Source organism: Opisthocomus hoazin, chromosome 3 (genome assembly GCF_030867145.1).
Source record: "Opisthocomus hoazin isolate bOpiHoa1 chromosome 3, bOpiHoa1.hap1, whole genome shotgun sequence".
In the NCBI taxonomy this organism is placed as follows: domain Eukaryota; kingdom Metazoa; phylum Chordata; class Aves; order Opisthocomiformes; family Opisthocomidae; genus Opisthocomus; species Opisthocomus hoazin.
In genome coordinates, this window is record NC_134416.1 from 53,101,376 (window position 1) to 53,126,737 (window position 25,362).

General features: G+C 42.1%; 1 protein-coding gene across 20 annotated transcripts in view; it reads left to right on the forward strand.

The window, feature by feature from the left end:
- Nucleotides 1–25,362, forward strand: part of CHST9 (carbohydrate sulfotransferase 9) — a 147,078-nt gene that overhangs the window by 35,316 nt on the left and 86,400 nt on the right. For 13 of the 20 annotated variants that reach the window (XM_075416269.1, XM_075416260.1, XM_075416281.1 and 10 more), the window contains 4 exons: nt 5,886–6,068; nt 16,823–16,984; nt 21,652–21,711; nt 23,462–23,669. In XM_075416269.1, coding sequence (XP_075272384.1) covers nt 23,570–23,669 — 100 coding nt within the window. In that variant the 5' untranslated portion in view covers nt 5,886–6,068; nt 16,823–16,984; nt 21,652–21,711; nt 23,462–23,569. Of the gene's footprint in view, nt 1–5,885; nt 6,069–16,099; nt 16,189–16,822; nt 16,985–19,413; nt 19,435–21,651; nt 21,712–23,461; nt 23,670–25,362 lie in introns of those variants that run through there. The other 7 variants (XM_075416266.1, XM_075416278.1, XM_075416262.1 and 4 more) reach the window with 6 other exon arrangements.

Sequence of the window (25,362 nt, forward strand, 5' to 3'; positions counted from 1 at the left end):
TTTTAGTCACATCCACAGCTTTTCAACTGAATGAAAGCAATCATTCCAATTTTCTCTGCTTTCCAGACACCATTCAAATACAAATTCAGTGTTCTGTAAATGGAATTAAATTATTCATTATACCTATTAATACACACATGCATTATCTTGAATTGGTTATTACATAGCACAGACAAATCACTATATACTTAGATGAATCACTAAACACTTAATATATTGTATTACTTTTTCACCTATGGAAAATAATCCGATGCATGACATTTAACCAAACTACAGATATTTGAGACACTAAGCATGTCTGAAAGCATCTGTCCTCTGTGATCAAATCACTAAATTAATGATGCACTCATGTAAAATGTCTCCTTCTTAAAATTTTCATCTTATCTTTATTGACATTTTATATGTCAGGTCCATCATTTAGAGTGGATAATTTTCACACAGGCCATCAAAAAACCCCACCTTTCTCCTGTATTTAGTAATACCGGTCTTCTTCTCACATCATCTACTTCTTGCTGCCAGGAATTCATGCAAGTAAAGAATAGCAACCTTACAGTATTTTTGAAACTCTAAATATCTTTCCCGATGTAAGGAATTAATAGCCAGTGGGATTTTCTGCATCTTAAAGTATGAATAAAGACATGGAGTTCTGAGGAATTAGACCTTGTAAGTCATGTGTTTCTCTGATTTTTATATCTTTCAGTTTTGTCATAAAAGTTCAGAGAATATTATACCCATCTCTGAGGGCTTGTTTTGTTTAGCTCTTAAGTGTCTGCATTCATATTTCACTTACAGCACTTTTCAAAAATACTGCCTTCAACAATCTGGGAGCTGAAGCTGCCTTGCTGCCGCAGCAGAGGGGCGGCTCCAACAGCAGTAGTGGGAGTTTACTTTCATAGAATCACAGAATGGTTTGGAAAGGACCTTAAAGATCATCTAGTTCCAGTCCCTCTGTCATGGGCCACTTTGACTACCTCACGACTGCATTTCAGTCCTCACCAGTCAGGAGATATCCCCTGTCCACAACGTTTTTTATGTATCGTCTTGCAAAGTTGTAAGTGACACTACTATTTGTGAGACGGGGCTTTTAGACAGTGAACACTGCGTTAAGGACTAAAAACTGTCTTTATATATTAATGGCTCCACTGGTTCCCAAACTGCACTAAATTTGCACTAAACTCTGACTGCTGGCAGCAAAGCATCTCAGCCGATGCTTATGTGACTCTAAGATTATGCCCTTAAAAGCAAAGGTGATATTGGCTAAGTTTTGTCTTAGGCATGTGTGGTAGTGGCAGATGTTCCTGGCAATTGTTAAATGAGCTCCAGATGGTAGCTTGGAAGTTTGACCTTAAACGTTTTCTAACCTTCAGGTGTAATTTTTAAATGAAGAGGTGTGTAGATGCATGGCTTGTTCAGTTTTTCTCCTGGATTTAGACTAAAGATAAGATGATGAGGTTCATCAAGAAGATGGATGATGATATTATACTGTCTTGAATTCATCACAACTGAACTTTGATGGAATCATCTGTTCACCATTATCTATAAAAAGATTTTAAGGGGAAAGAAATAGCCTGGTAATTTTGTTCTTTTTAGTCCTCATAGAAACTAAACAAAACAAATTTTCGATTTGAATCTTTTATTCATTGTCTGATAAAATTTCTTCTATTTATGCAGATTGTTTTCTGCTAGGTTGCTCAGAGTAAACCCTAACTTGATGCATTTATCTTAACAGAGAACAAACCACTCAGCTCTCAGGTTTAAAGAACTCTTTTAATTTGCTTTCTTCTTCAACAGATGATGTACATATTTTTAGATCATTTACTACTCTTAGCAAAGTAATCACCAGATAGCTTGCCAGAGACTGTAAGAAAGTTCATCTCCATGGGAAGCTTTATACTTTAGAAAATAACATGTAAAATCATTGAGCTCTCCTGCCTACTGGAATTATTCTCTACTTGCAGAGTTAAAGGAGAATAACTCATTGTTTATTTCCTCATTAGAAAAGAAAACAACTTGTCATTGCAGTAAAACTTCTGTATGTCTCTTCCAGAACGGGTGTGTGTAGTAAGTGCACGATTTTGAAAGCACAATAGGTATGTGCTGTAAAATCATTGTCTGATCTTAAATTAATGTGTTTGATTTTAAATTAATTTGTTTTCTCTATTAATTTCTTTTTGCTGTATCACACCCACAATTCTACCATTTACACTGAAAATTATGCTCTGCAGTTGCATTCCTCCCAGCAGAGAGCAGGTAACAGTCCATCTCTGAAGGGCAGCAGGGGCAGGGCAGGAGCTGGGTCCTTTTGGGATACAGGGCAAGGGCAGAGCAGTGGGTGCACATCGCAGCTAGGCTCTGCCCACCTGCTTTCCTCCCATGGAAATGACGGTGGTGGGAGTGGACGGGGCCATGCCCGTGTCTCACCCCAACATGGGCTTGAAGTCACAGGGTAGATGCATCCATGAATAGGACTCCAGGTTACTACTGCGTCTGTATAATAAGAACATCAGGTATGGTCTGGACCTGTGGATATTCTACTGCTTCAACCACATTTGGCATCAGAACTTCTGCATCCAAAATGATGAACTTCAGAAGAAAGAAAACGAATCCTAAAGGAAGCCTGCAAGTAGAATCTGGGCCCCCAGCTGTAAAACACTTCCAGGTCCTTTTGAATGAAAACATCTCTGGAAATATTGACTTGGAAATATTTAAAGGCTACCATTGATCATATCCTTGATCTATAGATAATTCAAGAAAATCAGATCTAATAACATATCTTATTAAAGCTGATGAATACAATCAGCAGCTTTCAACCTGACTGAATATTGAATGCTCCTTTATACAGCAATAATTCAAAAGAGTAGGGAGCCATTGCCCAAGGTAAATGGAAATAAAACCATGAGGCTGAAAAGGATTCCCTGAAGTTAAGTGCAAAACAGTCAGGCTGTGGTATTGATTTATGCAAATGCCTGTGCCCGTACGCGTGGCAGGGAGGCAAGAGGATCCCTGATGGAGGGGTGACACTGGGAGCAGGCCGAGGGGTGTGGGGACAGCCCCATGGGACTGAACCGGGCACCTCATTGCCCGTCACCTGTGACCCGTGGCTTCAGGGTGTAAAGGCGGACCCCGAGCACCCAAGTGGCACCTGGATGTCTAATCCATGTCTCTCCCCTACCGATGCACACACACAGAGAGGGGCTGTGGCCAAATGTTTGCAAAGGGCACAGATCAAAAAGCTATAATTAAACTTTTTGCTGTTAGTCTTTACCATGCTTCATATATTGCCTGCTTGTTGGTGGGGAACTTTGCCCCATACACAAGCTAAGGGGTCCCTTACACAAGTATATAACCAGCACAAATATGACCTACCTATCCTTAACCTGCATTACTCATACTATGGAGAGTGCAGATGGAAGATTTTCTTGACTTTGGCATAATGCATGGAAAGTGACTGAATTTTTTGTTTGAAAATGCTAACTTACATGATGAATCTAATCACAGTTTACTAGTATTCATCGTTGGGTTCAGACAAATGAAATGAACTGCTCCTTTCTAGCTTTTCTCCCCAGAGACATGACGAAGTGCAGCCTAAGGCCAGCTGACCATTCTGGGTGAGTGCAGTACAAGCTGAGCACAAGTTGGGCCTGTGCAGAAGGGAGGAAATGCAGTTTCTTTCTTTTTAAAGTTGGCGTAGAATGGAAGATATATATACATAGTGATGACGAATTCATTACACGTAATTTGAAATCAGCCTGGTACAAAATTGTCCAGAAGTCTGTTAAAATCAATGTAACTATGGAGTGAGTAATTAGAATTCAATCAGAAGGGAAAGCTGCTGATTCTTAAGACAGAGAAATCAATATATTGTTTGACATAAATCACAAATTGCAGCAGCTACATTCAGAAGGCAATGTTTTATGCTTTTAAGATTATGAATCAGTTACATCTTTCACTTGCACTCCCTCTGTGGGTCTCTACCCAGTGCACATGAGGCTCTCTCCAGACATACTTACCTTTTTTTAGCTTAATCCTGGAAATTTGACTCATGATAAGCAATTTTAGCATTCTGATCAACTTAGGAAAAGTGTCAATTTAAAGCGAAGAAGCAGATAGGGACAGAGACAGCTGTCTTCATGCAAATGAAAAACTCACTCAGGCAGATCGCTTTAATACTTACACTAATAATTAAGGTAGATACAAAGATTTAGCCTGAAGATGTCATCTCACAAAACTTGTTCTGTTGATATTTCAGGGATTTGGAGCCTGGTCTAGAATAAAGCTGCATAAGGTTCTATAAAGGGCCTAGAGGAGTGCAGACATTATCCAAAATGGTTACCACCTCACAGTAGAAACTTCGGTGTTTTAAGAAAGAGATTAGAACTTCAGTACGAAGTGCATAACTTCCGAAGTTGTTAAAATGGCCTTCTGAGATTTCAGGAAGAATCTGCTGAGAACTGAAGCTTTGACACAAACTTTGACAAAAGCGTCTGTGGGGATTTTTTGGGTTTTAATCCAAATCCCATTTACAATAAAAGCACAGAAAAAGAATATGAAATTGTATACGAACATATTTTACTACCTGCTTGAGCCACCTCATCAAATATGTGCCTTAAAGATTATAATAAAAGCATAGAAAAAAAAGTGAAATCACATGCAAGTATATTGTGTTACCTGTCTTAAGCCATCTCATCAAAGATGAGCATTAATAATTTTAGGAGGCTTTTTGAGCAAGGGACGCTGATTTCAGTCGCTGAAGTTCAGCTGGAGCACTAGAGAAAAGCAAGCAAACAACTTTCTGGAATAAAATAAGCAGGAAAGGGATGAGAGGAGGGTGATATGCAGTATGTTGACCTAAAAAAAAGCTAAGTAATAGATTTTATTTCTGTGATCTGTAGGCAATCCTCAGTTCATCTGCGCGCGGTCTTACTTACAAAACAAAAAAATCCATTTCTCAATCCTGCAGGCTAAGCTTAGCAGCTACTCCATCTGTTGAGCTATAGTTGCAGGCAGAGGCCGTACTCTGTCGCTGGGTGTTATTCGTATCCTGGGTACAGTGTCAGGTTGTAATTGCAAGCAGTGACCTCCTTTTTGGCTGCCTGCATGGGGATTTGTATCAGGAACCTCCAGACTGAGACAACATTTTGTAGCTGGGCACCGCCATCATTCACTTGTTCCCTTGGGACAACGGAAAAAAGATCAGTGGGTTGCAAGTGGGTGCTGTATTCCTGTCCTGGGCTGCTCAAGTCTTGCTGTCTTTTAGGCCAGAGTATAAAGCCTCACTTCTTCGCAGCTCATTAGTCTTCTGTTCAGGTCAACTGTGTGACCAGAGCCTGGTCTGTGCAATCACAGGAAGTTATTCCTGATCCCGGGGTGCCCCGGTTTGGTATTAAGAGTAAACCATTTTAATAATCTAGTGTAAATCTCAGTTTTGTGCGTGTTTTCAGCTCCATCCTGCAGAGAAGCTCTTAAACTCTTTATAAGTCTCTGCCATTTAATATTATGCTATATAGACTCAGCTTGCAAAAAAGGGAAGTACATTGGCACCAGGCTTGCTTTTTTTATCACTGCTAAATATCAGGCTGACAAGACTGATAATCTTCCCTGATTACTTCCTTCATGTTTTATTAGAACATGTTCCTGCATTCATTCAGATATTTAATTTCACTATTGATGGCTGCTTCCTAAAACATAAACAATTGTGTCTTGGTTTGAAAAAAGGTTTATATGATATCCAGTAATTGCCTTAAGTGACAGCAACCACCGTTACTAGTTCAATGCATTCTCCAAGGTTACCAGACTCGAGAGCATTTTCAACTACTAATTGTTTTTCTTCATGCTTCTTTGTTTTTCCCTTGGTCTGATAATTAATTTCTTCATTCCTTCCTCAGGTTTTCATGTTCACACACTAATTTTCTTCCTCAAGCTCCTGAAATGTTTTTGTCTACCTTAACCTTTGGATAGAGCCACTGTTCTCCTGAGCATGCACTCGTTTCTTACGTGGGGCTCTTCAAAACGACGTAACTCTAGAGCTGCCCCATCAGCCTCCGAAGACTCCCAGCAGATTTACACAGGTACTGCTAAATGTGGGATTAGTTATTTACAGATAAAATACCTTTTCCCTTGCAGTTCCTCCAAGCACGTAGCATTTGATTGCTACGTGTAGTGGGAAACTCTAAGCTTTTTGCACCGGTTTCCTGGCTGGCCACTGTCTCTTCGGAGAGAGCCTGAGGAGCTGCTCTTCCACTGCTTGAGAAAGGGACTGACAACAGCTAAAAGGAATTTCTAAATAATCATAGCATCACCAGGACTTACACTCCCTCTGAGAAACAGTCCTGGAAGAAGCAGATAAAGATCTAGATGTGCTCGAAGCGAAAGAAACAAGGAATTGCAGTGGCTGTCAGACTCTCCGTGGAAATAATGACTCAGCCTCTATGAATATGGAGGAGGGCACTGGCTTGGGTGATGAGAGTGAGCCACAGCCACCATTACCTTCAGGACTCTCAACCCAAAGTTTTTGGCAGCATTCACATAGTGGTTACTCATGCTCACGCAGAAGAGCATGGACATGCCAGAACAAAATACGTTACCTGTTCCGTTTAGAAACTGTCAGTCGGTAACAGGATTTTAGTCTCCCAGTGCTGTAAACTGCTACTTCTGCCGTGACATGTGTTCCTCATAGGCTATGCAGTAGCTGTGTGTAAATGCTTGCAAATATTTACACTGATTTACAAGAAACACTGTATGTAGTGGAAATCAGAAATGTGACATTTGTTGACTTGCTCTCATCAGTGATTAATATCATCTGAAATGAAAAAGTGTATATTCCTGGAATACAGGGTATTTTATTGTCTCACTTAGAGGAAATTTTCATGTTATGAAGCATCAGTCTTTGTGGGCCTGTGAACCAGAAGAAAGCCATTCTGTCTGAATATTCAACCTACCCATACACCCAAAGCTACTATACAGTAAAAGGACGCAGAACTCATTTTATCTGTACAATTCAAGATGTTAAATTGCATGTAGTTGATACTGCAGCTTCTCCTGTCAAAATTATCCCATCTTTTGGTGGTGGTGGTGATAGCGGTAATGGTGGTGGTTCTGGCTTTCTAACACTAGGACAAGGGGGAAAAAGACCTAGTTGAAGCAGCAAGTGCAATTGTACCAATGCAGAAATGAAAAAGGATGCTCAGGGGCAAATGTAATACCTGAAAGGTGTGGTAACTCATTTATTGAAAATGACTAGGTTTCATACTACTGTCATCTTCTTAAAGGATTGCATTCAGACCTTTTTGATGGCTTAGAAGTCTCTTTCTATATAATACAATCTCCACAGGCAGCTGCTAGAGCATTATGAAGGCAGGTGCTGAATACAAGATACATTTATGTCACAAGGTGAATTTCATACATGTTATTTGAAGTTGATCCATCAATTGCAAATCATGATCAGATATAGCTAAATGAGAGGCCCCATTTTACTGGTAGGGTGGCAGAACAGAAACCATACCCACAGCCTGCAGCCCCAGAGTAGTATTACAGCAGTATGCATACACCTGGGGACAAGGAGACCTGAGCAAATGCTGCTAACTCTTTTCGTCCAACCTTCGACAGAGGTTTCCTTACCCTTATATTAAAAAATATGCTCTAAAAGCATGTTTGCAGGCACTTGGAGAGAAAAGATGATCTGAAGACAAACCGTCCCTTATCTCACTTGCTAAATATCGTTTACCTCCTTTACTAAAACATCGTTCTTCTCACACACACACACACACACACACCCCACCATGTAACTCGGTGGTTGGTGGTATCAGAACTGGTGATTCAGTGGGAGCCTGAATTTTTCTATCTTGTTAGTCCCTGCGGATGGTTTTGGGGCAGTCCTCCTTAAAATCTGTTCTTTCACAGCTGGCAGCTAGCAGCTGGTTAGTTATTCCACCTGGAAGAAAGGATGTGGCAGTAATTTGTCTGCAGGTCCTGGGGTGTGAGAAGAGCAATCACAAGTGAAGATTCTGGAGTGGCCCAGGCTGCAGACAGAATAGGAGCCGAGTTTCATGTTGTGGAGGTCTGGACTTCCAGGTTAATAAATCCGAATTGCAGTGAGAGAATATATCTGGTTCTGTGTGGTGTATGGTCCTCTGACAGCAGGATGTCAACAGGATTTGCTGATAATGGTTTCCCTGTGAGCTACCTAGCATATGGGATTTTTTTACAGCAGATGAGACTGAAGATCCTGACTATTTCAATTGATTTGCTTTTGAAAACATAGCTTGGCAGTCGGTGTTATTACACTGTCACAAGCAGCAACAGTGTACCTAACACCAATTTGATGCCGGTGAAAGAGATTAAGGAAAATAAACAAAAATTCCTGCTACTTTAGTTCACTTCTGGGAGTTTCAATCGGCTTCATAAGCTCAGATCTTTCTAGATGACCTGCAAATTTGAAACAGAGGAACACACGGATATATTTATAAATCAAAAGACTACACAACGTCATGTATGTATGTAGACTTAAACATGTGTTGACCTCAACACATATGATCAAAAAGTAGTTTAAGACAGCTGTAGTTGGAAAATGTAGTTGACGACAACACACAAATGTTAGGTTAAGGATGCTAAATGTGTACAAGGCCCACATTTCTTGCAGTTTCTTCTCCTGTCTAACATTCATACAAAAAAACTTCAATTCCTACTGACCAAGAACTTCGCAGTTTGTAAACAGCACAATAAACAGTTCGATCTATGCTTTAGTTCTACAAATACTGTGAAATATTTGCCATTACAACTGTAAAGCTTTCCTAAACAATGTATTTTGTACCTAAGCATTTAGCTTTAAAGGGGTAATTATGAGGTAGAGCATTTATTTGTAAAGCAAACAAAAGAATAACAGGTTGCTTTGTTTATTCTTTAGCTGTTTTCCCACAGTAATTAACATAACCCCAAAAACTACATAACAACAAAAACATTTTTCCATTTCCAAAATTTGATTCAATTCCCAAGCACACATTTTTTTGAAGAACACTTAAAAATAGCTATAAACATTCATTCTATTTGTGAAGCCCAAATCAGCTGTGCGCTAGGAAAGGCACTTGATAATATGCTACAGTTCCATTGGTTGTTACAGGTGCTCAATTGCGCACGTAGATGTTTTGTTACATAAAGATGAACCCTAACATGATTTTAGATTCTCTCATGGATGAAGCGACAGATCATATTCGCCTCTCCAGATGTGAAATAACAGTCTCTAGCAGTGAAAGCACTGCACAAGTGCATATGCGGAAGTTTATCGTCTGTCCCAAGTTACTATCAAGTATTCTTAAATTTCATTCCGAAGACGGAGAGATGGAAAATTACGATACCATCTGGAAAGGGTGAGTTCAGTGGTCACAAATCTAAAGAAAGTCCTGCCCAGGAGAATGGGTCATTTAAAGCACCTTTGAGAAAACCACCTTTATTCGGCACATTACAATGAGACAGAGACAGAAAGCAGGTGGCTTACACTGAATTCATGAGTGAGATAAGTTCATTGTAGAATTCCAACACAGGGTGAAGGATGATTTCTTCCTATTAAGAAAACAATCTACTCTGAGTAGTGGTTTCCTTAGTAGAAAGCAATGATTCACCATGTAACAGGTTACCACAAAGAAGGCAGTGAGCTATTATTGTTTCCTTTGGGAATAGAACAAGAAGAAAAGGGCATGGAATCAATGAGGGAAAACTAGATTGGTCATGAGAACAAGTTTCCTGAAAATAAAGAAAAATCTTCTTGGGAAACCTAATTACTAAAGAGAAAGTAAGCCATATCCTGGAGAACATGGTTTATACACAGTTGAGCTGAGCCAAGCCAAGAGAAAACCTGTGAGAAGTGTTAGGATTTTATGATCCTGGGGCTCCACCATGGTGTTCACTTGCACTTTCTTCTGCAGCATTTGCAGCAGCAGAGCATGAAGGAAGGAAAAATGGCTGCAAGGATGTGACAGGAGGGAAATCCGATTGGCTAGAGAACTGCCTGCTATCGCCCCAGAATAGCTCCAAGCCTAGTTCCCAGCCTGAGCTGAAACAATTCTTCCAGATCTTCTCCTCTTTGAACTGTCCAATATTAGAGGCAAGTTTAGTTTTCCCAGGCTACTCTTCCTTTTGGAGTGTAAAGTTATGCACTTTCGTGTTTGGAAAGCTTGATTATGCTATTATGAAGATACAGAGTTTAATTGCCCTTGCATGCTGCTGACTCCCAAATCCGTCTCGTCTCCCAGTCTTAACTAAGAGCTTTTAATACGTGAGGACGTTCCCAGAACCAGAAGCACGCGTAACTCCAAACAACAATCCAGCTAGGAGGAGGGATAAGATAATGAGATGTACAGCTTTATCCACCCTGATAGCTCTCATGCAAAACAGCATCACATGATGGTCAACTCCATCAAATACTGCCAACAGATCTAGCTATATTAGCATAGTAATTGGAGTAAAAGTTTATAGGTAGAAGAAGATGGCCCACCAGAGCAATCCCTGTTGTCTCAGTGTAATATCTTCATCTAAAATCCCAGCTGTGAGAATATTTTTGGCAGAACACAGGCAATAATAGGCCTCTCTTGGTTACACCCCCCAAAACCTATCTTTTGTTTTATATGGGAAGGGGAAGTGTGTGATGAGCAGTGAAATTTCTTCCAAATCTCAGGCTAGCCAGCATGCATCCTACATCTCGCATAGAATATTTGACCTCATTTTCCTTAGACTGCCCCTGTAATAATGCCTTACAGAGGTGCAAAGGCGTAGGACAGTACTGACACTTGGCCATATGTGAATCATTACACAGTGACCAAACACTTGGGACTTCTGCCCACGCTAGATTTTTTTTTTTTAATCTGTAATTCTCTTTCTGTCTCTTTCCTACTGTATGGTGTCTGGTTGTCAGTCTGCCTACTCTTCATTCTACTTTCCATCCTCATTTGCCCTTGAATTTCTCAGTTACTTTTTTTTTCTGGCACATATGAATACCATAATGTCACAGTTTGCTCACTGTTTGAATCCAGGCTGTCAGAATGGGTTCAAAATATGTCCTTTTGTCCTAATAAGCAATGCAGACCTTCAACATGTAGTACAACGCTGACACTGACTAAAAGAACTCTATACTGTTTTATTTCATTCAATCCTCCCTTACCTGTGCTTCAGGGCAGCTGCCAGACTGTCATGTCACCGTACCTGTGCATTTTATTCCAGGTATTTTGGGATAGAAGAGGAACAAGAACACTGGAATTACATATTTAATTGTATGGTGTCTTGTTTCAACAGATTGTGAATCACTTCGGAGGCACACTCAGTTTCGTGTATCAGTTTGCTTCTCTGTCGATTTATCCGGACAGCTTGTCAGTAGATGTTGAATCAGTGCAGAACTTTCTGCTGTCAAGAGTGCTGTTGGGAGTAAGACAATTTTGTTTGTCTCACATTCAGGGGATGTGTAGGGGCCAAAGCACAATATTAAGATTTTACTTCTATGAGATTTAGTAGTCATGTAAAAGACAGTAATGTCACCTTAAGAGGGGTTTCAGTGGGGGGTTTTTCAGTCTATGTAATGCCTAAGAGCAGTCAGTTGGAGCTGAAAAACACAGACTCCACATTAAGGATGGAGACGATCTGCTAATGTCCCTTCAGTCAAAATTCAAAGACAAGCATGAATATCATACCCTTCAAGATCTTTATGAATGCCTTTAAAGCATTTGAATGAAACGGTTAAGAAATGCATAATTAATTTTGTGTGAACATCATGAAACTGATAACTGAAACACCAAAGATACCGTCCCAGCTAGCCACTCTAATACAATAGGCTATTCTCTTCCAGTAGGTACCATAATCAAGCATTATTTGGCAGAACAAAGATAAATTTACCCCCTTCTCAAGAACTAGGTGAACTAGAAACTACAATGTTACATAGCTTTTACAACCACTGATCGAAAGGCCTGGGAAGAAAGACCTCTTGGAATTTTCTCACGAAAGTGATGAAGGCTTTCAGAGGAACTTCCTCCTTGCTTGACAAACCCCATTTGAACAGAAAGCCTTTTTATGCTAGTTAAGGACCTCTTTCATTCAGTTGTGGTCTGTGATTCTGTGGTTAGGGTAGCAGTCTTCAAATCTCATTTTCAGAGTGAGATGAGATATTTTTGGTGAAAGGGTAACCTCCCAGTTTTTAGATGGGCTATCCAGGAAGGCTGCACAGGACAACTCACATAGGATGGGATGAAAGGAAGCCTGTGGTCCAACCTCCAGCACACAGCTGGGTCAGCCACGGGGTCAGGCCAGGTTGCTCAGGGCTTTATCCAGTCTCGTCTTGAAAACCTCCATGCATGGAGCCTGCAAAACTGGATATACTTCAGCCTAAGATGCAAATGTATCATATAATAGCATGAGAACATACATACACCCTGCTAGCCCAGTGCTAGGACAGAGAGAGTAAAAGAAGGGTAGCTAATCTTAACCTTTCCGTTTGCACTTGTGGCTGGATCCCTCACCAGCCTTTTAGATACAGAATGAATTAACTTTTTCAGAAAATAAATTTTCAGGACATCTTGAGGCATTTTCCAGCCCTGCAGCACTTGACAGGGTAGTAGCTGCCATTTGAAGAACATTTTAGAATTGGAGTAAGATACTGCGCTAACCTTCAGAAAAAAAGATTGCAGCTACTGTTTCCTTTCGGCCATCTTTTGAGACAGGAGCCTGTTACAATAAAATAGCTTCACAGTTAACCCATTGAAGTGTTTAAGTCAACTTGGGTTTGTTTGCAGAGACTTCTTAAAACTGAAACTTTGTAATAGCTGAAGAACAACAGACACTTTGAATTGCCTTTATTTTTCAACAAGCACCCAACTTGCTTAGAAAGGCTTTGATAATTACCCCAGCATGCCAGTTACTGAGCAAATGAATTTTATACCAAGCTGCAATCAGTTTTTTTAAAGAAACAAGCAAATGCCCCATAGCAATGCTTACTAAAGGAAAATTTAACCTCCAAACTAAGAAAAAGAGCATGTTATAGGTGGTATATTTCTAGATAATTAGCAGAAAATTAAAAAAGCTCAAGGAAATAAAATGAAACTACTTGTTGAATGATTTATGCCCTAGAGCAAAAAACACCTTCATAATGATAAAATGCTTTTAATCACCAAAGGTTTGTCTAATCAGTTCTATACTGACATACAACACACAGCACTGAAACTTTGCCAGTGTGGCCCATCCCAAAATTCACTGCAGTAAATGATAATGGCATTTGGAATGAGTTTGCCCAATCTGAAAAAAACTCTGAAGGTCTAATCCTTCCCCTTTGGAGAAGGATCAGGCCAAACAGGCACATTTTGGTCACAGATGTTACTTGAGTCACGGTTTTCATATTAAATTTTTCTTTAAATATAAGAATCTTGACTTCTGACTCCTTGACTTGTGTATCTGTATAGGTGGCTGAGCTAGCTTTGCCATAAACTTTGAAAAATGTCAAATGGAAACCTGGGCTGTGTAGGAAGTTCAGCAATAGCGAGGGGTTTCCTAACAGCTCAGAGCACTGACACTCATGGTTTCTGTCCCAACTCTCACGGAGGAATGGTCCTAGGGCCCACGGAGGGATTTAGGGGGCTCACACAGTGTGCCTCAGCAGTCCACAGAGAAACAGTTCTGAGCCTGGGTAACTGTGTCCTACTCTCCATGCCAAACTTTCCTCCATGGCTGTCTCTGTGAGGTGGAGCTGAAAAACTACACAGAAAATGTGCTTAAAGAGCCTAAATCGGTCTTACTGTAAAGGCGTTTTTATTTCAGCAAATTGACCTGCAGTTTTTGGCAGGTTTCGGTTTCCATTCATGGCCTGTTACCTTCCTTCTCTAACTGCAGTGACTGCTCCTGTTACTGCGAGGAGGCATCACCGTCAGCCGCTGCCGCACTGTTTTCGGCAGATGCCTCTGCTACTTTAACCATCGACCCGCTTGTCTAGCAGAAGCCCTAGGAAACACGCAGAAACCCCCCAAGAATAGGGTTTCTGATGCAGGCACTGGCTCTGTATCAGCCCTGCTGACACAGGCAGACTGCTGCCACCCTTTCGTCATTTGTTTCTTTTTTGCTACATGTCAGGCTTCAAAAGGTGCCGATTACATTTACGTAGTTGATGAGCTTCCTAATCCAGTGTCTAATTTCACTTGCATGTGGAATTTTTAATCTCATAAAGATTCTTAAATCTATAGCTGTAACATGCCCTCTGCACTGGAAGAACCTGTGGTGGAACAAGTATTATATAAGCAAAGTGTATGGGAGTTCTTTATTAAGTTCTAAAACAAGACTTGGCTTTATCCCAAAGCAATTAATTTATTCCTTTAACTGAAAAAAAAATTAAGACATCTGATCTTTTCAGTGTTATATATGACTTTAATCAGTTGATGGGTACAGCCGGAGTAGATCAATCTGAAAAAATATGTTTGCAGCATGTACTTATTGAGCAAAATTATATCTACAACACTCAGCAGGTCAATCTGTATATCCTTATTAGAAGCTTCAGTGACCTTCATTACAATCTTCTGAGTGTATTACCTCAGGAAACCAAAATTCAGTAGGCATGTTGTTTTTCTCTAAAATCTCACTGGCCATCAGGGACTAATAGATCTGTAATTTAGATCTCATGTTGCATTTTTTTGTTAGGGCATATGGTTATCATAGTATCACGTCTGCCAGGTTGTCTAAAAGGGGAAACGTGCTCTACTCTTGTTAAATAGTAAGCAACTGGCATGCAGTCTGCTGTTAAACCTGTTTCCTTCACTTTTTCCTCCCCTTTTATTTCTGCTAGGGAGCCAGACAAGCTACAGGTGTGAGAGATAGTCTTTACTCGCCCGAACTTTAAAAGAGGATCCACGGCTGGCTTTAAAGAAAAAGAAGGAAAAATCTTTGCTCCCTGGCTCTGTTCTGAGCTGCTAGCTGCCATAATGAACTGTGATTAGGGACATCATTAAGTGAGTAAACGAGAGAAAATTCATAGCACCACGGTGAGGCTATATATACTCCCACAACCCTAACTAAGCAGGAGCAAGACGGCTTAGCACTTGGATTGGAAAACCAAAGGGAGCACTGCTGAGCACAGGTCTTGGCTGCCTGTAGCTGCTTCGGATCCTGGAGCACTTTTCAATGAACATGTGTTATCCCCAACGCCTAAGCTCTGGTCGGGGTAATTACACTCTGCTTAGTTAAGCCCCCCCGGAAATCAGAGCAGCACACAGCTCCGTACTGCCTGCTCTGAACCACCATCTTGAGCTGGTTGGCGACGTCCAGCTTCACGCCGAAGGTGGTCACGCTTCGCTGGTTGGAGAAGTGATGCCCGTGCGCTGACTGCAACGGTGTGTGAGATGATGTGAGACCTGTTAGGGTAAAAGATGCTGTGAAAATGCGAAGCGTTACGCGACTGCGATTCCGAGAAAGGGCTTGTGCCATAGGCGAGGACTGGGGCAGTGACCGGGGGAGCGTTTCAGAAGGCAGTGCCGGGGTAACTCTAGGGACGCAGAACTGCAGCAAAACAGCTAAACGGGAGAGAGGCGGATGGAAGCGGTTCGAGCACAGCTCTGGGAAGCCAGAACTCTGTGCTTACTCCGTCTTTGCGAAAGCTAGAGCTATTTCTTCACGGACTTCCTTGAAGGAATGTAAGCAGAGTGATGTGCCCGTTAGAGAGAGATAATGTCATTTATCTACGTGGCTGCTCTGTTGTCACAAGAAGCTGATAATGTTTGCAAGGCGCATATGCAGTGCTAGTAAGCACTAATTCGACACTTCTCTCTGTCATCCCGTTTCCCACGGACGACAATAAAGTTCTCACGTTACCCGTTTCAACAGCTAAATCAAGCTATGACGTGCCCGGCAGCTTAGATCCGTCCGTGTGCCGGCGCGGGGAGAGCCCACTGCGTCCCACCTCCGGGGTGCGGGACGGCGAACAGCACCAGCCCGCGCCCGGCTCCCGGGGCGCTGCGCGGCGGGGACGCAGCGCGGCTCCCGCGCGGTGACTCGGGCTCTGCGGCCGCGGGGGGGCCGGGGCCGGGCGGGCGGCCGGCGGCTCTACCTGCCCGCCCCGTCACCGGGGTGGGGACGGGGGGGTGCGTGTGGGGGGGTCCCCTTTCCCCAGCCCGGCCGGCCGCCGAAGTTCTGCGGTGAAAGTTTGTGTCTCGGCGGCTCCCGGGAGCTACGGGGCGGGTGAGGGGCTGCCGCGGGGGCGGCGGGGAGACGGGTCCCACTCGGGGCCGGGTGGGCAGGTTTGGTTTGCCGCGGGATTTGTACCCCGGCCCCGCAAGCGGCGGTGGCCGCTCCCCCCCACGGCCCGGGCCGGCCCGGCCCAGCCCCGGGGCGCCGGCAGTTTCGCCCCCGGGAGCGGGAGGAGCCGGCGCGGCCGCCGCTGGCAAACCGGGGTGGCCCGGGCCGAGCCCCTGCTTCGCCCGACCCCGGCTCTCCGGAGCGGCGGGGTGGGGGGGGTGCCTGCGGCTCGTCGTGGGAGCAGGGGGTCCGGAGCGTCCCCAGAAGTTGGGGGGAACGCTGAGCCCCCCGCCGCGACACGGTGCGAGGCAGCGCGCCGCAGAAGGACCAACTTTTCTGCTGACTCCTCGAGTCCCGGCCCCCCCCCCCATCGTCACACAGCGGGAATTCGGGGCACGTCTCCGAAATAAAAAACCTGGCTGGCCGTGGCTGTGCTCACTTCCCGCGGCGGAGTGAGCGGTCGGGGCGGGCTGCGAGCCTGCCCGGCGTGCCGGTAGCACCTCGCTTCGCTGCGCTCGGTAAACAAGATCGTGGGGTTTCACCAGTTTAACAAAGGGAAGATCTTGCTTTGGCACAGATCTGCCCGGTCCTAAGAGGGGGAAGGAAGCCCACCTGCGGTCCTGCTGGAAGACTGAGAGCCGTCAGGCTGCTGACTCATGAGCCCGTTTCTGTTTAACTTCCCCCAGCCCAGCTGACTTCCATGGGACTGCTCGCTGACTCCAGGCAGTGCTTCGGGCAGGTAAGAGCTGGGTATGTCTCACCTGTCTGTGTCTGCTGAGGTGCAGTAGGGTCCCCCAGTCCTGACTGGGAGCTGCTACAAAGAGTAATAATGCTTTTTCCTTTTTGAAGAGAGATGTCCTGCAGCTGCAGAATGGAACCCTCGGCACTGAATATTCTGGTACACTGGTGAAGTTCTGAACCCGACACTTTCAGTACTGGAGTGTCTTCTCTGTTCTCTTTAAGCAAGCAAAACTTTGTGTGATGCTGATGTGTTAACCTACACGCTCATCGGTAGGACAATGCTGAATTAACAACGCTTTTGTTAACACAAGCAAAGCTTTTGTTTGTTTCTTTATAAAGGATAATTATTAGCACTGCGGCTTTAAATTAGCCTACACGTGGTTGAGGGTCGCTGTGCGTATTAAACTGATACAGTCTGAAATTCAAAAGGATTTATGGTTGAGGAGCAGGGCCAGGTAAAATGGGTGTATTTGTGCATGTTCTCAGAAGCAGTGCAGGTGTTATAGACTGCTTTCAGTCACCTGGTACAATTCCTGTGCAAAGACTTAATGGCATCAGAAACCAACGTGTGCTTCTACTAAAATGAGTCTTGTTTTGTTTTCATCCGTTGCTTTGTTAGAAAGAGTTTTTTTCTTTGGATAATGAGGAACTAGTGACTTTAATAGATTAAAATGTCCAAATGAAAACCATATTTTCTTTGCCACGTTATTAATTTTGTATAACATGTTCTATGCTATAAAGCACATTAATAAGAACAAATAATTGCTGTAACAACATTGTGGTCTGCTGTGTAACAAGGGAGCGTGGAGTAGAAAAATGTTAAATATGTGCAATTTGGCTGGGTGGGAAGTTACTTTGCTGGTAATGATATTTGGAATTTCCTGATTGCTCTTGAAATTTTAAATTTTTAAAATCTATTTTTTTAAAAAAGGGCTTTATTGTTTTAGGATTTTCACCGGGTGAGTGAAGGATGCTCACTTTGTTTAACCAGCTTTCTCCTTTGAAAAGAAATCCCTACATACTTCATACAAAATATTTTATTATTTTTGTTCTACGGAACTCTCTAACAAAATTCTCTTAACTTGATTTGCAAGGTTGGTAGGTAGTAATCTTCTGTTATTGCCAGTGATGAAAGTTGTACAGGCCAGATGGTGTCTTCAGTTACACTTCAACACAACTTTCTTGTAAGCAGCTCTTCAGGTGAGGACGTTGCAGAGGTGTCAGCAGGGCTGCTGTACCAGTGGGCCTGAGTGGAGTATCGCCCACTTTGGCACCAGGTACTGAAACCCTGCCTGTCATGGGGTGAGAGAAACTCCTTGCTGCGCTGCCCTGTCCCTACTCAGCCCCTGTAGTAAGGCCTCCCAGACTGTTAACTGTTCCCCCCGCTGATACCCCCAGTAGATTCCTACGGAGAGGAAGGGCTGCATTATGGGGATTTTGGTTTGGTTCATTTTTTTGTTTGTTTTCTACAAACTTTGTCAGCAGCACTGTGTTTGGTTATCTCAATCTGGTTACACACTGAATTCAAATTTCTGTTAGGGCTTTGATTTCACCCAGCCATAATACTCGGCGTAACTTGCTGGAGAGAGAAAATGGCAAATATTGTATGTTTATTCCTAGCAACCACCGGAATAAACCAGAACAAAGAGTCTCACTGCCTTACACGAGGAACTGTGTAAGCATTGTTAGGAGTTGGAGCTGTGCCTTGCTTGCGCTGTTGTGAAGCCAGAAAGTTGAGATGTGGAGAGTGGAAAGGTGATCCTGGAGGATCACCTACGCGTGAAGTAGGACACAAGCTAACAGATGAGAAATGAAGGAGGAGGGGGAGCGTTGAAATGAGAAGATATTGTTGCCTTCTTCCGCTGACTGAGCTCAAAGTTGCCTGGGCCAGTGTCCAGCAGGACATTCCTCGGTGCAAAATTTTCTTCCCATGGTACTGCAGTGGAGGCATTGGAAAATGTATTGCTTCTTGGGGTAAGGATGGAAGGAGGGAATTAAAAAATCCTTGTGGGGTTGCAATATCTTTCTGTGTCCTTTTTCTCATTTTGTTTTCATTAGTGCAGTTGTGTCTAAGGAGATGCTGAGTGGGTGGGAATTTGTGGTCACCCACAGTAATATGAATGCTTTGACCGTTATAAAGACCATCTGTTTTTTTTCATCAGTGTTCTGCTGGCTCGCCGCTCATCTTGATCACCTTTTTTTCAGGTGAAGGAAAGAAGGTGGAGGGGAATTAAAAAGAAAGGTTTCTAAATAGTTTGAGGCAGTCTGATGTTTTGCTTTTATATGTTTTAGATTTTAGAACTAGGTGATGGTGAAGATAATCGTGTCAAGGAAATCTTAAGTTAGCCAAACATACTGTGACCAGATTCCGTTGGTTTTGTGTGGTCTGGAATAGGAAGAAGCAAAGAATGGTACCCAAGTGCTGGAGGTGCTTCTCCTCAGCTGCAGGTGCGTTAGTTTGCCAGGAAAGGTGGACTATGTACTGAAATGAGGAATCATGACAAAAGCAGGAGATGCAGTCTTCCCCGTTTTTGGGTAGCTGTGCTATTTCAGTTGCTTGTGTTGGCCCTGTACAGGAATGTGCCTCTTTGAACTGGACCCAAAACACAACAGGGAAAAATGCAAGGGTTTTACATTAGTGGAATGTGGATTCCTGAAACTCTTAAATTTGACAATGGAAGTAAACAATTTGGTTTCAGAAGTGAATGAATATAAACTTGTCAAGTTTCTAAATTTATGCCGCAAAGAGGTATGTGTTGTCTAAGGCATGTAGTGTTTTTGTCTGCCAGATTAACTGTTTCTCCACGATGGATAAGAACAATATGTAGTAATCTCTTTTCAGTACTCAAAAGGACTTGAGATTTTGTGGTGCGTGGGTCACTATGACGTGTTCTGTGAAGACTTGAATTGAAATGAATAGTACACTGGGTCCATACTTCCAAAAGAGATGGAGGGGAGGTTGGGCTAAAGAAAGAACTGAGTTCAGCAGAGGTGAGAGGGACACAGCAGTTTCTTAGGCTGCATTAGTTTCCCCATAGCAAGCATCCTATCCAGCAGGATGGTCAAGCTATCGTGCAGTGGAGCCATGTTGCCCAGAACTCAGGGCAGTGAAAGATTTACAGCTTAACTAGGGATGCTGAGCCTCTGTCTGGATACATCTGATCTCTTCTGAAAATACTTAGGTTGAAAGTAATTGCTTGTTGGCTCTTCCTTCACAGCCACAAGAGAGCATTCATCTTGGTTAAAGAATATTTGCAGGTATTTCCTCTTTGCCAGGACACTAGAGAGTGTTATCCATGACCATTGCTTTTTAATACTAAAGGAGCAAATTTGTCAGTGTTGTGTGGCCATTTTTCAAGGTCTGCTAGCAGATTCGTAGGCACAGACTTTTTTTAATGCTGCTATCATTTTTTCGTATGTGGATGACAAATCACTGTGTTAAATAAATTAACCTACTTATTCAAGCTGAAAAGCCTTTAAAAATCTTATAAGGTAGCAGAATAGCTTCAGATTTTGTATGGGTTTAATGTATTTGGAGTCTAACCTGTGCTAAAATAGGTAGTATTAATTAAAACTAATGTTACTCATGTTTAAAACTAGTCTTAAAACTTAGCCAACACATAAAAAAAGAGTACAGTTTCATATAAATTAAATTTAAATAATTTAAACTAATTGCAAGCAGCATGAAAACTCTTTGTACAAAGATAAATGTAGTGGCTGTGATGGTGGAGTTAATTAGTTTTAGGGTGTGTTTGGTAGTTTAAAAAAAATGTACCTGGAACGGCTATTGCCTTTCAGGGACTTCAGTCCACTCAAAACTGAAACTACCCTAGTAGAAAAATGTCTGTTTTCTTATTCACAGATTAAATTGCTTGGAAATGCTCCTAATTTTTACTGTGCATCTGAAAGGTGATGATGCAGGGTTTGTAGATGGTGCTGCATGCAACCATGATGATGTTTGGGAAGGTCAGCAGTATATCCTATGCCATCACGCACCATGGATACGTGCGATGGCTGCTGGTGTTGCGAAAGGAAAAACCATCGGCACTATTCCTTGTGTAAATCCTTTGTGGGCTGTAGTTTGATTAAACCAGTGTTTCCTGACTTCCTTTGGCATGAAAGTCCCCATTCCTTCTTTCTGGTGCAGTTATTAGCTGGATGAGCTTTCTGAATGTTACTGTGCAGGTGTGTAAGCCCTCAAGGTGATGGCAAGAGATGAGCAGTCAGGGGTAGTGAGAGTAAGTGGCTGGAGAGAGCAGGAGTACCAGCCTACACATGTCGGAAATGTTGATGGAGATGTTGTGCGAGATACTTTGCTTTCAGCACCATCCGTGTGGCCTGAGAAAGCTTTTCTTGCCCACTCAAGGACGCTGGTTTTCAGAAGGGAGGTCTGCAAATGCAAGAGTTTTGTGTAGTCAGAGATGGAAACAAGTGACAAAACCACACAAGTGGGCTTATTTGGAAGCATGCCACCATTCATTGTGCGTGTCTTGATTGCTTGCATTTTTATTATAAGAAAGTTACAAATCCCAAACATCTTTTCCAAAGGAAACCAATTCCTGCTTTCTAGTACCTGCAATTTAATTTGTTTCTTTCAGAGATACTCATTCAGGCCTTCATGTCTTATTTATTTGGCTTTTTTTTTTTTTTTTTTTTGTAATCCAGATGCTGTCGATGTCCTGTTACATGAACAACACAGCTTTTGTCTGGGGGAAGACAGAAGAGGTTTGTATTTGTTGGTCCTTTGACTAATGGTTCTTGAAGCATTGCTATGCTGGGAGGCTTCTGCCTCATCAGCAGAGTGATTTCTGAGGACATGCAAACAGTGCATTTGCTGCATGACTGAAGTTAGTTGCAAAGATCTAAGTAAACTTTTTAGGGTAGATAAGGAAGACTGGGAGTCTGAGAATGCTGAAGGCACTGTAGGAAAAGGTGCAAGCGACAACAGCTAACGAAGAGCTCGCTGGAAGGAGACTCCGCTACCCACATCCTTGCAAAATGCATTTCACAGAAAATTCTCCAAGTGTTTTCCTTGCTTTTGCCTAATCTTCACTGCTTTCTTCCAATCCTGTGCATCATCACAACAGCTGCAAACAGGCACGTGTATATGTTGTGTAGGAAATTCCATCTATGCAGAGTCAAGGCAGAAAGAACTAAGTGGAATAAAGCACTTATTCATCTTCCTTCCGTGTTGCAGGTTTGAACCAGATACTTCATGACCCATACTTCAGACAGAACAATGACATTCTGTTAATGTCTAGCTATCTGTCTTCTTCAGAACAATTACATATAAATTGATTAATATTTAAACTCTGGTTTACATTTTCTGCAGACAAGTTTGTGCTTCAGAGAAGTGTATACTTTTAATGGCACAGAACTGGAAAAAATCTGTAAAGTTCTGAACACGCTTTTGTTGTTCTTGAAATATTTGGTCTTTTTCTAACATAGTTACTTTGCTCATTCAACAGTTATTTGTAATGGGAGTTCCTGCTAAGCCTTATGTGTATTTTTAGAAACTCAGCAATTATAGATGTAACAGTGCTGAGTTATTTAAAATTATAAACTTGTGGAACATGCAGTACTTTGTACATTTCAGAATAACTGTTAAATGCCTGCGTTTTCTTTTCTGTTTGTTTAGATGCACATGTACTTTAGCTCTCTTTTTTTAACAGATTTCTCTTTCAAGTATTTTTCAGTAGGCGGTCTTCCTTTAAAAGCTTGAGTTTTTCTTTGCATTCTTTGAGGGAGTTTACCAGACACTTGTATCAGATACTCACTTCCAAGAGTGTCCATTGTATTGAATCTCAACGCGTTTTCTTTTACTGTGCAGGCAAGTTTCAACAGCTGCCCTTCGGCTTCTAGTAACGTGCTTTCAAAGTGAACGCGTTCTGATTCAGCTTAAGGGGTTGGCTTTTTTATGATCCACAGTGTCTTCTATGTTCTGTTGTTATAAACTGGCCCCTTTGTTATGGTCCCTTTGTGGCAGGTGCCAGGGTATCAGGTAAGTTACTTCCTTTTTCTGAGCCCTCTTCTGTACAAGAAAGGAGGTTGTTCGGTAAGATTTTACATTTGATGTCATTTCCATTGAACTTAGTGGCAAGAATTGGGTTCTTGATAACTGTTTCCCATGTTGCAGATTAGGTGGGTAAAAGATGATCCACTAATTCCCTTTCTACTGCGCTACAGATAGTGTCTTATGCTGACCTTCCTTAACCCTGCAAAACTCAGTTTGGATTCATGTTTGAGGGTAAACATCAGAGTATGACTTCCCAAAGCGTAGGCTAAACCAATGCCGAGGCACTTCCTCTTGAAACTCATCCAAGGATGGAAAGATTGTCGAGATCGTGAACACAAATCTAAGCATTGAAAGTAATAGTTTGAGAGCTTCAGTGTGTATATAGTATGCTGTTTACACAATCTCTGGTGAACAATAAAAATGTAACACAAGAACTAGCTCCATCTCTTGTTATTCCAGATCAGTCTCTCGGGGGCAGACACCGAAGGAGATACAGGCACGCTGAAACTTCAGAAAAATGAGCCATGCGTCCTTCTGAAAGCTGAAAAGTAGCCCTCTGATAGGGTCATGAACCTAAGACAAGTCTTTGTGTCTGTACTGATGTTTGGAGTAGCTGGTTTACTCCTCTTCATGTATCTGCAAGCTTGGATTGAAGAACAACATACAGGTACAGTAGGTTTTCTTTCCTCCTTGTTTTTGATGGTTGGACTTGATGATCTTGGGGGGTCTTTTCCAACCTTAATGATTCTATGATTTTTAATGTAAGTGCATCTGTTATTTAAAAGATGATTATAAAGTTTGTTGAATACTTGTGGACAGTTGAGGGGAGTCACCCTGTTTGGCAGTAGAATGGCATTGAAAACAGACTTGTTTTAGTTGCTATGCTTCATATAAGCATTAAGAAATTTCTTGAGTCACGTGAAAAGATGCCCCCAGCTACCTAATAGTATAGTATCAGCTTCATTTGCAAAAGCATATTGTGCATGCATGAAGCCAAGCAAGTCCAGTCTAGAAATAATTCTGTATGCTGATTTTCTGTGGGCGTTGTACATTTTTTGTGTGGCAAAGCAATTTTTGGAGAATTACTGCTATGTCTTAAAAGCAACAATGTTCATGTGGAATCATGCAATTTTTTTTGTTGTTCATTTGAGACACAGTTAGATACTGGACCTACAAGACTTTTTTATGTATGGCATCAGAGCCTTCTTACAGCTTTGGGTAAATCTGTGTTAGCATTAACTCAGGACTACAGTTCTGAGTTGAACTTCTGTTGTTCCCCATTTATGGTATTTTGGTTTATACAACAGGTTGATTTAGGTTCCTGTATGGATGAAACTAAACCAGGCTATTTACCTCAACCTCTAGTGGATGCTCAGTTCACAGGACCAGTCTAGAGTTAGTCTGAGGTAACCCCCCTGCCCCCCAAAATGTGGATACGGTGGATGTCAGAAAGGTCCTTATTTGCTCTGGAGACCCACTTCTGTTGTGCTGTGTTACTTGACGGTATATTCTTGACTTTAGTTGCATACTTGTTTCGGGATTTTTTTTGGTTGGTTGGTTGTTTTTCAGGGTTTTTTTTCCTGTTAACAATATGGAATGTTTCCAGCTTGTTAAGAAGTCCTGACTTTTATGTCCTCTTGTCTCTACTGCTCAGCTTCCATTTCCTCTGTAAAACTCTTACTTTATAGTATGCTGATACCACTGTGAAGAAATACATCTGTAAAACCACATTAGTCTTCTGGCTTTATTGATCTGCTGTATGAGCTGCTAAGCTCCGGTATATTTCAGAAAGCAGCGGTGAGGGGGGACCCAGTGTATTATTGTTGCAATTGTTTGACAATAACCTTTACTGTTTTTTTTCAACTAAGTGCAAAGATCCCAACGTTAATTTCAGCTTGGTAATGTTTCTGGGCTGGTCCAGTGTATTTACAAGCTCGTATTAACAAAACTGTTAAAAGAGGTAGTGCAGGCTCCCTTGGGAAAAGTTCCCTTGTAATCAGCTGTTGGCACAAGAGTGCTGGCAGAAACAAAGTGAGCTATGGAGGCCATCTTCCTTGAAAATCTCTACTGTTGTCAGGAATGCTAAAGCCATATATCCTTGCTTTCAAGGTAGTTCAGGAATGTAGATGATGACTGTAGATTATTGATTTATTTACTTGCTGACATTCTTCACGTTCCTTGCATCTTTTCTTGTGCTGTAATTAACCTTTCTTTCCCTGCAGTGCTCCTTGTTACTATTTTTCACTGTGTTTTTTCCACTGCTTTCTTTTGTCTGCATGTATCTACCATTAAGAAGAAACAGGAAAAATATAATAAAGGGGGAATTAAAACATACCGTGTTCTTTTGGGCAACCAGATGC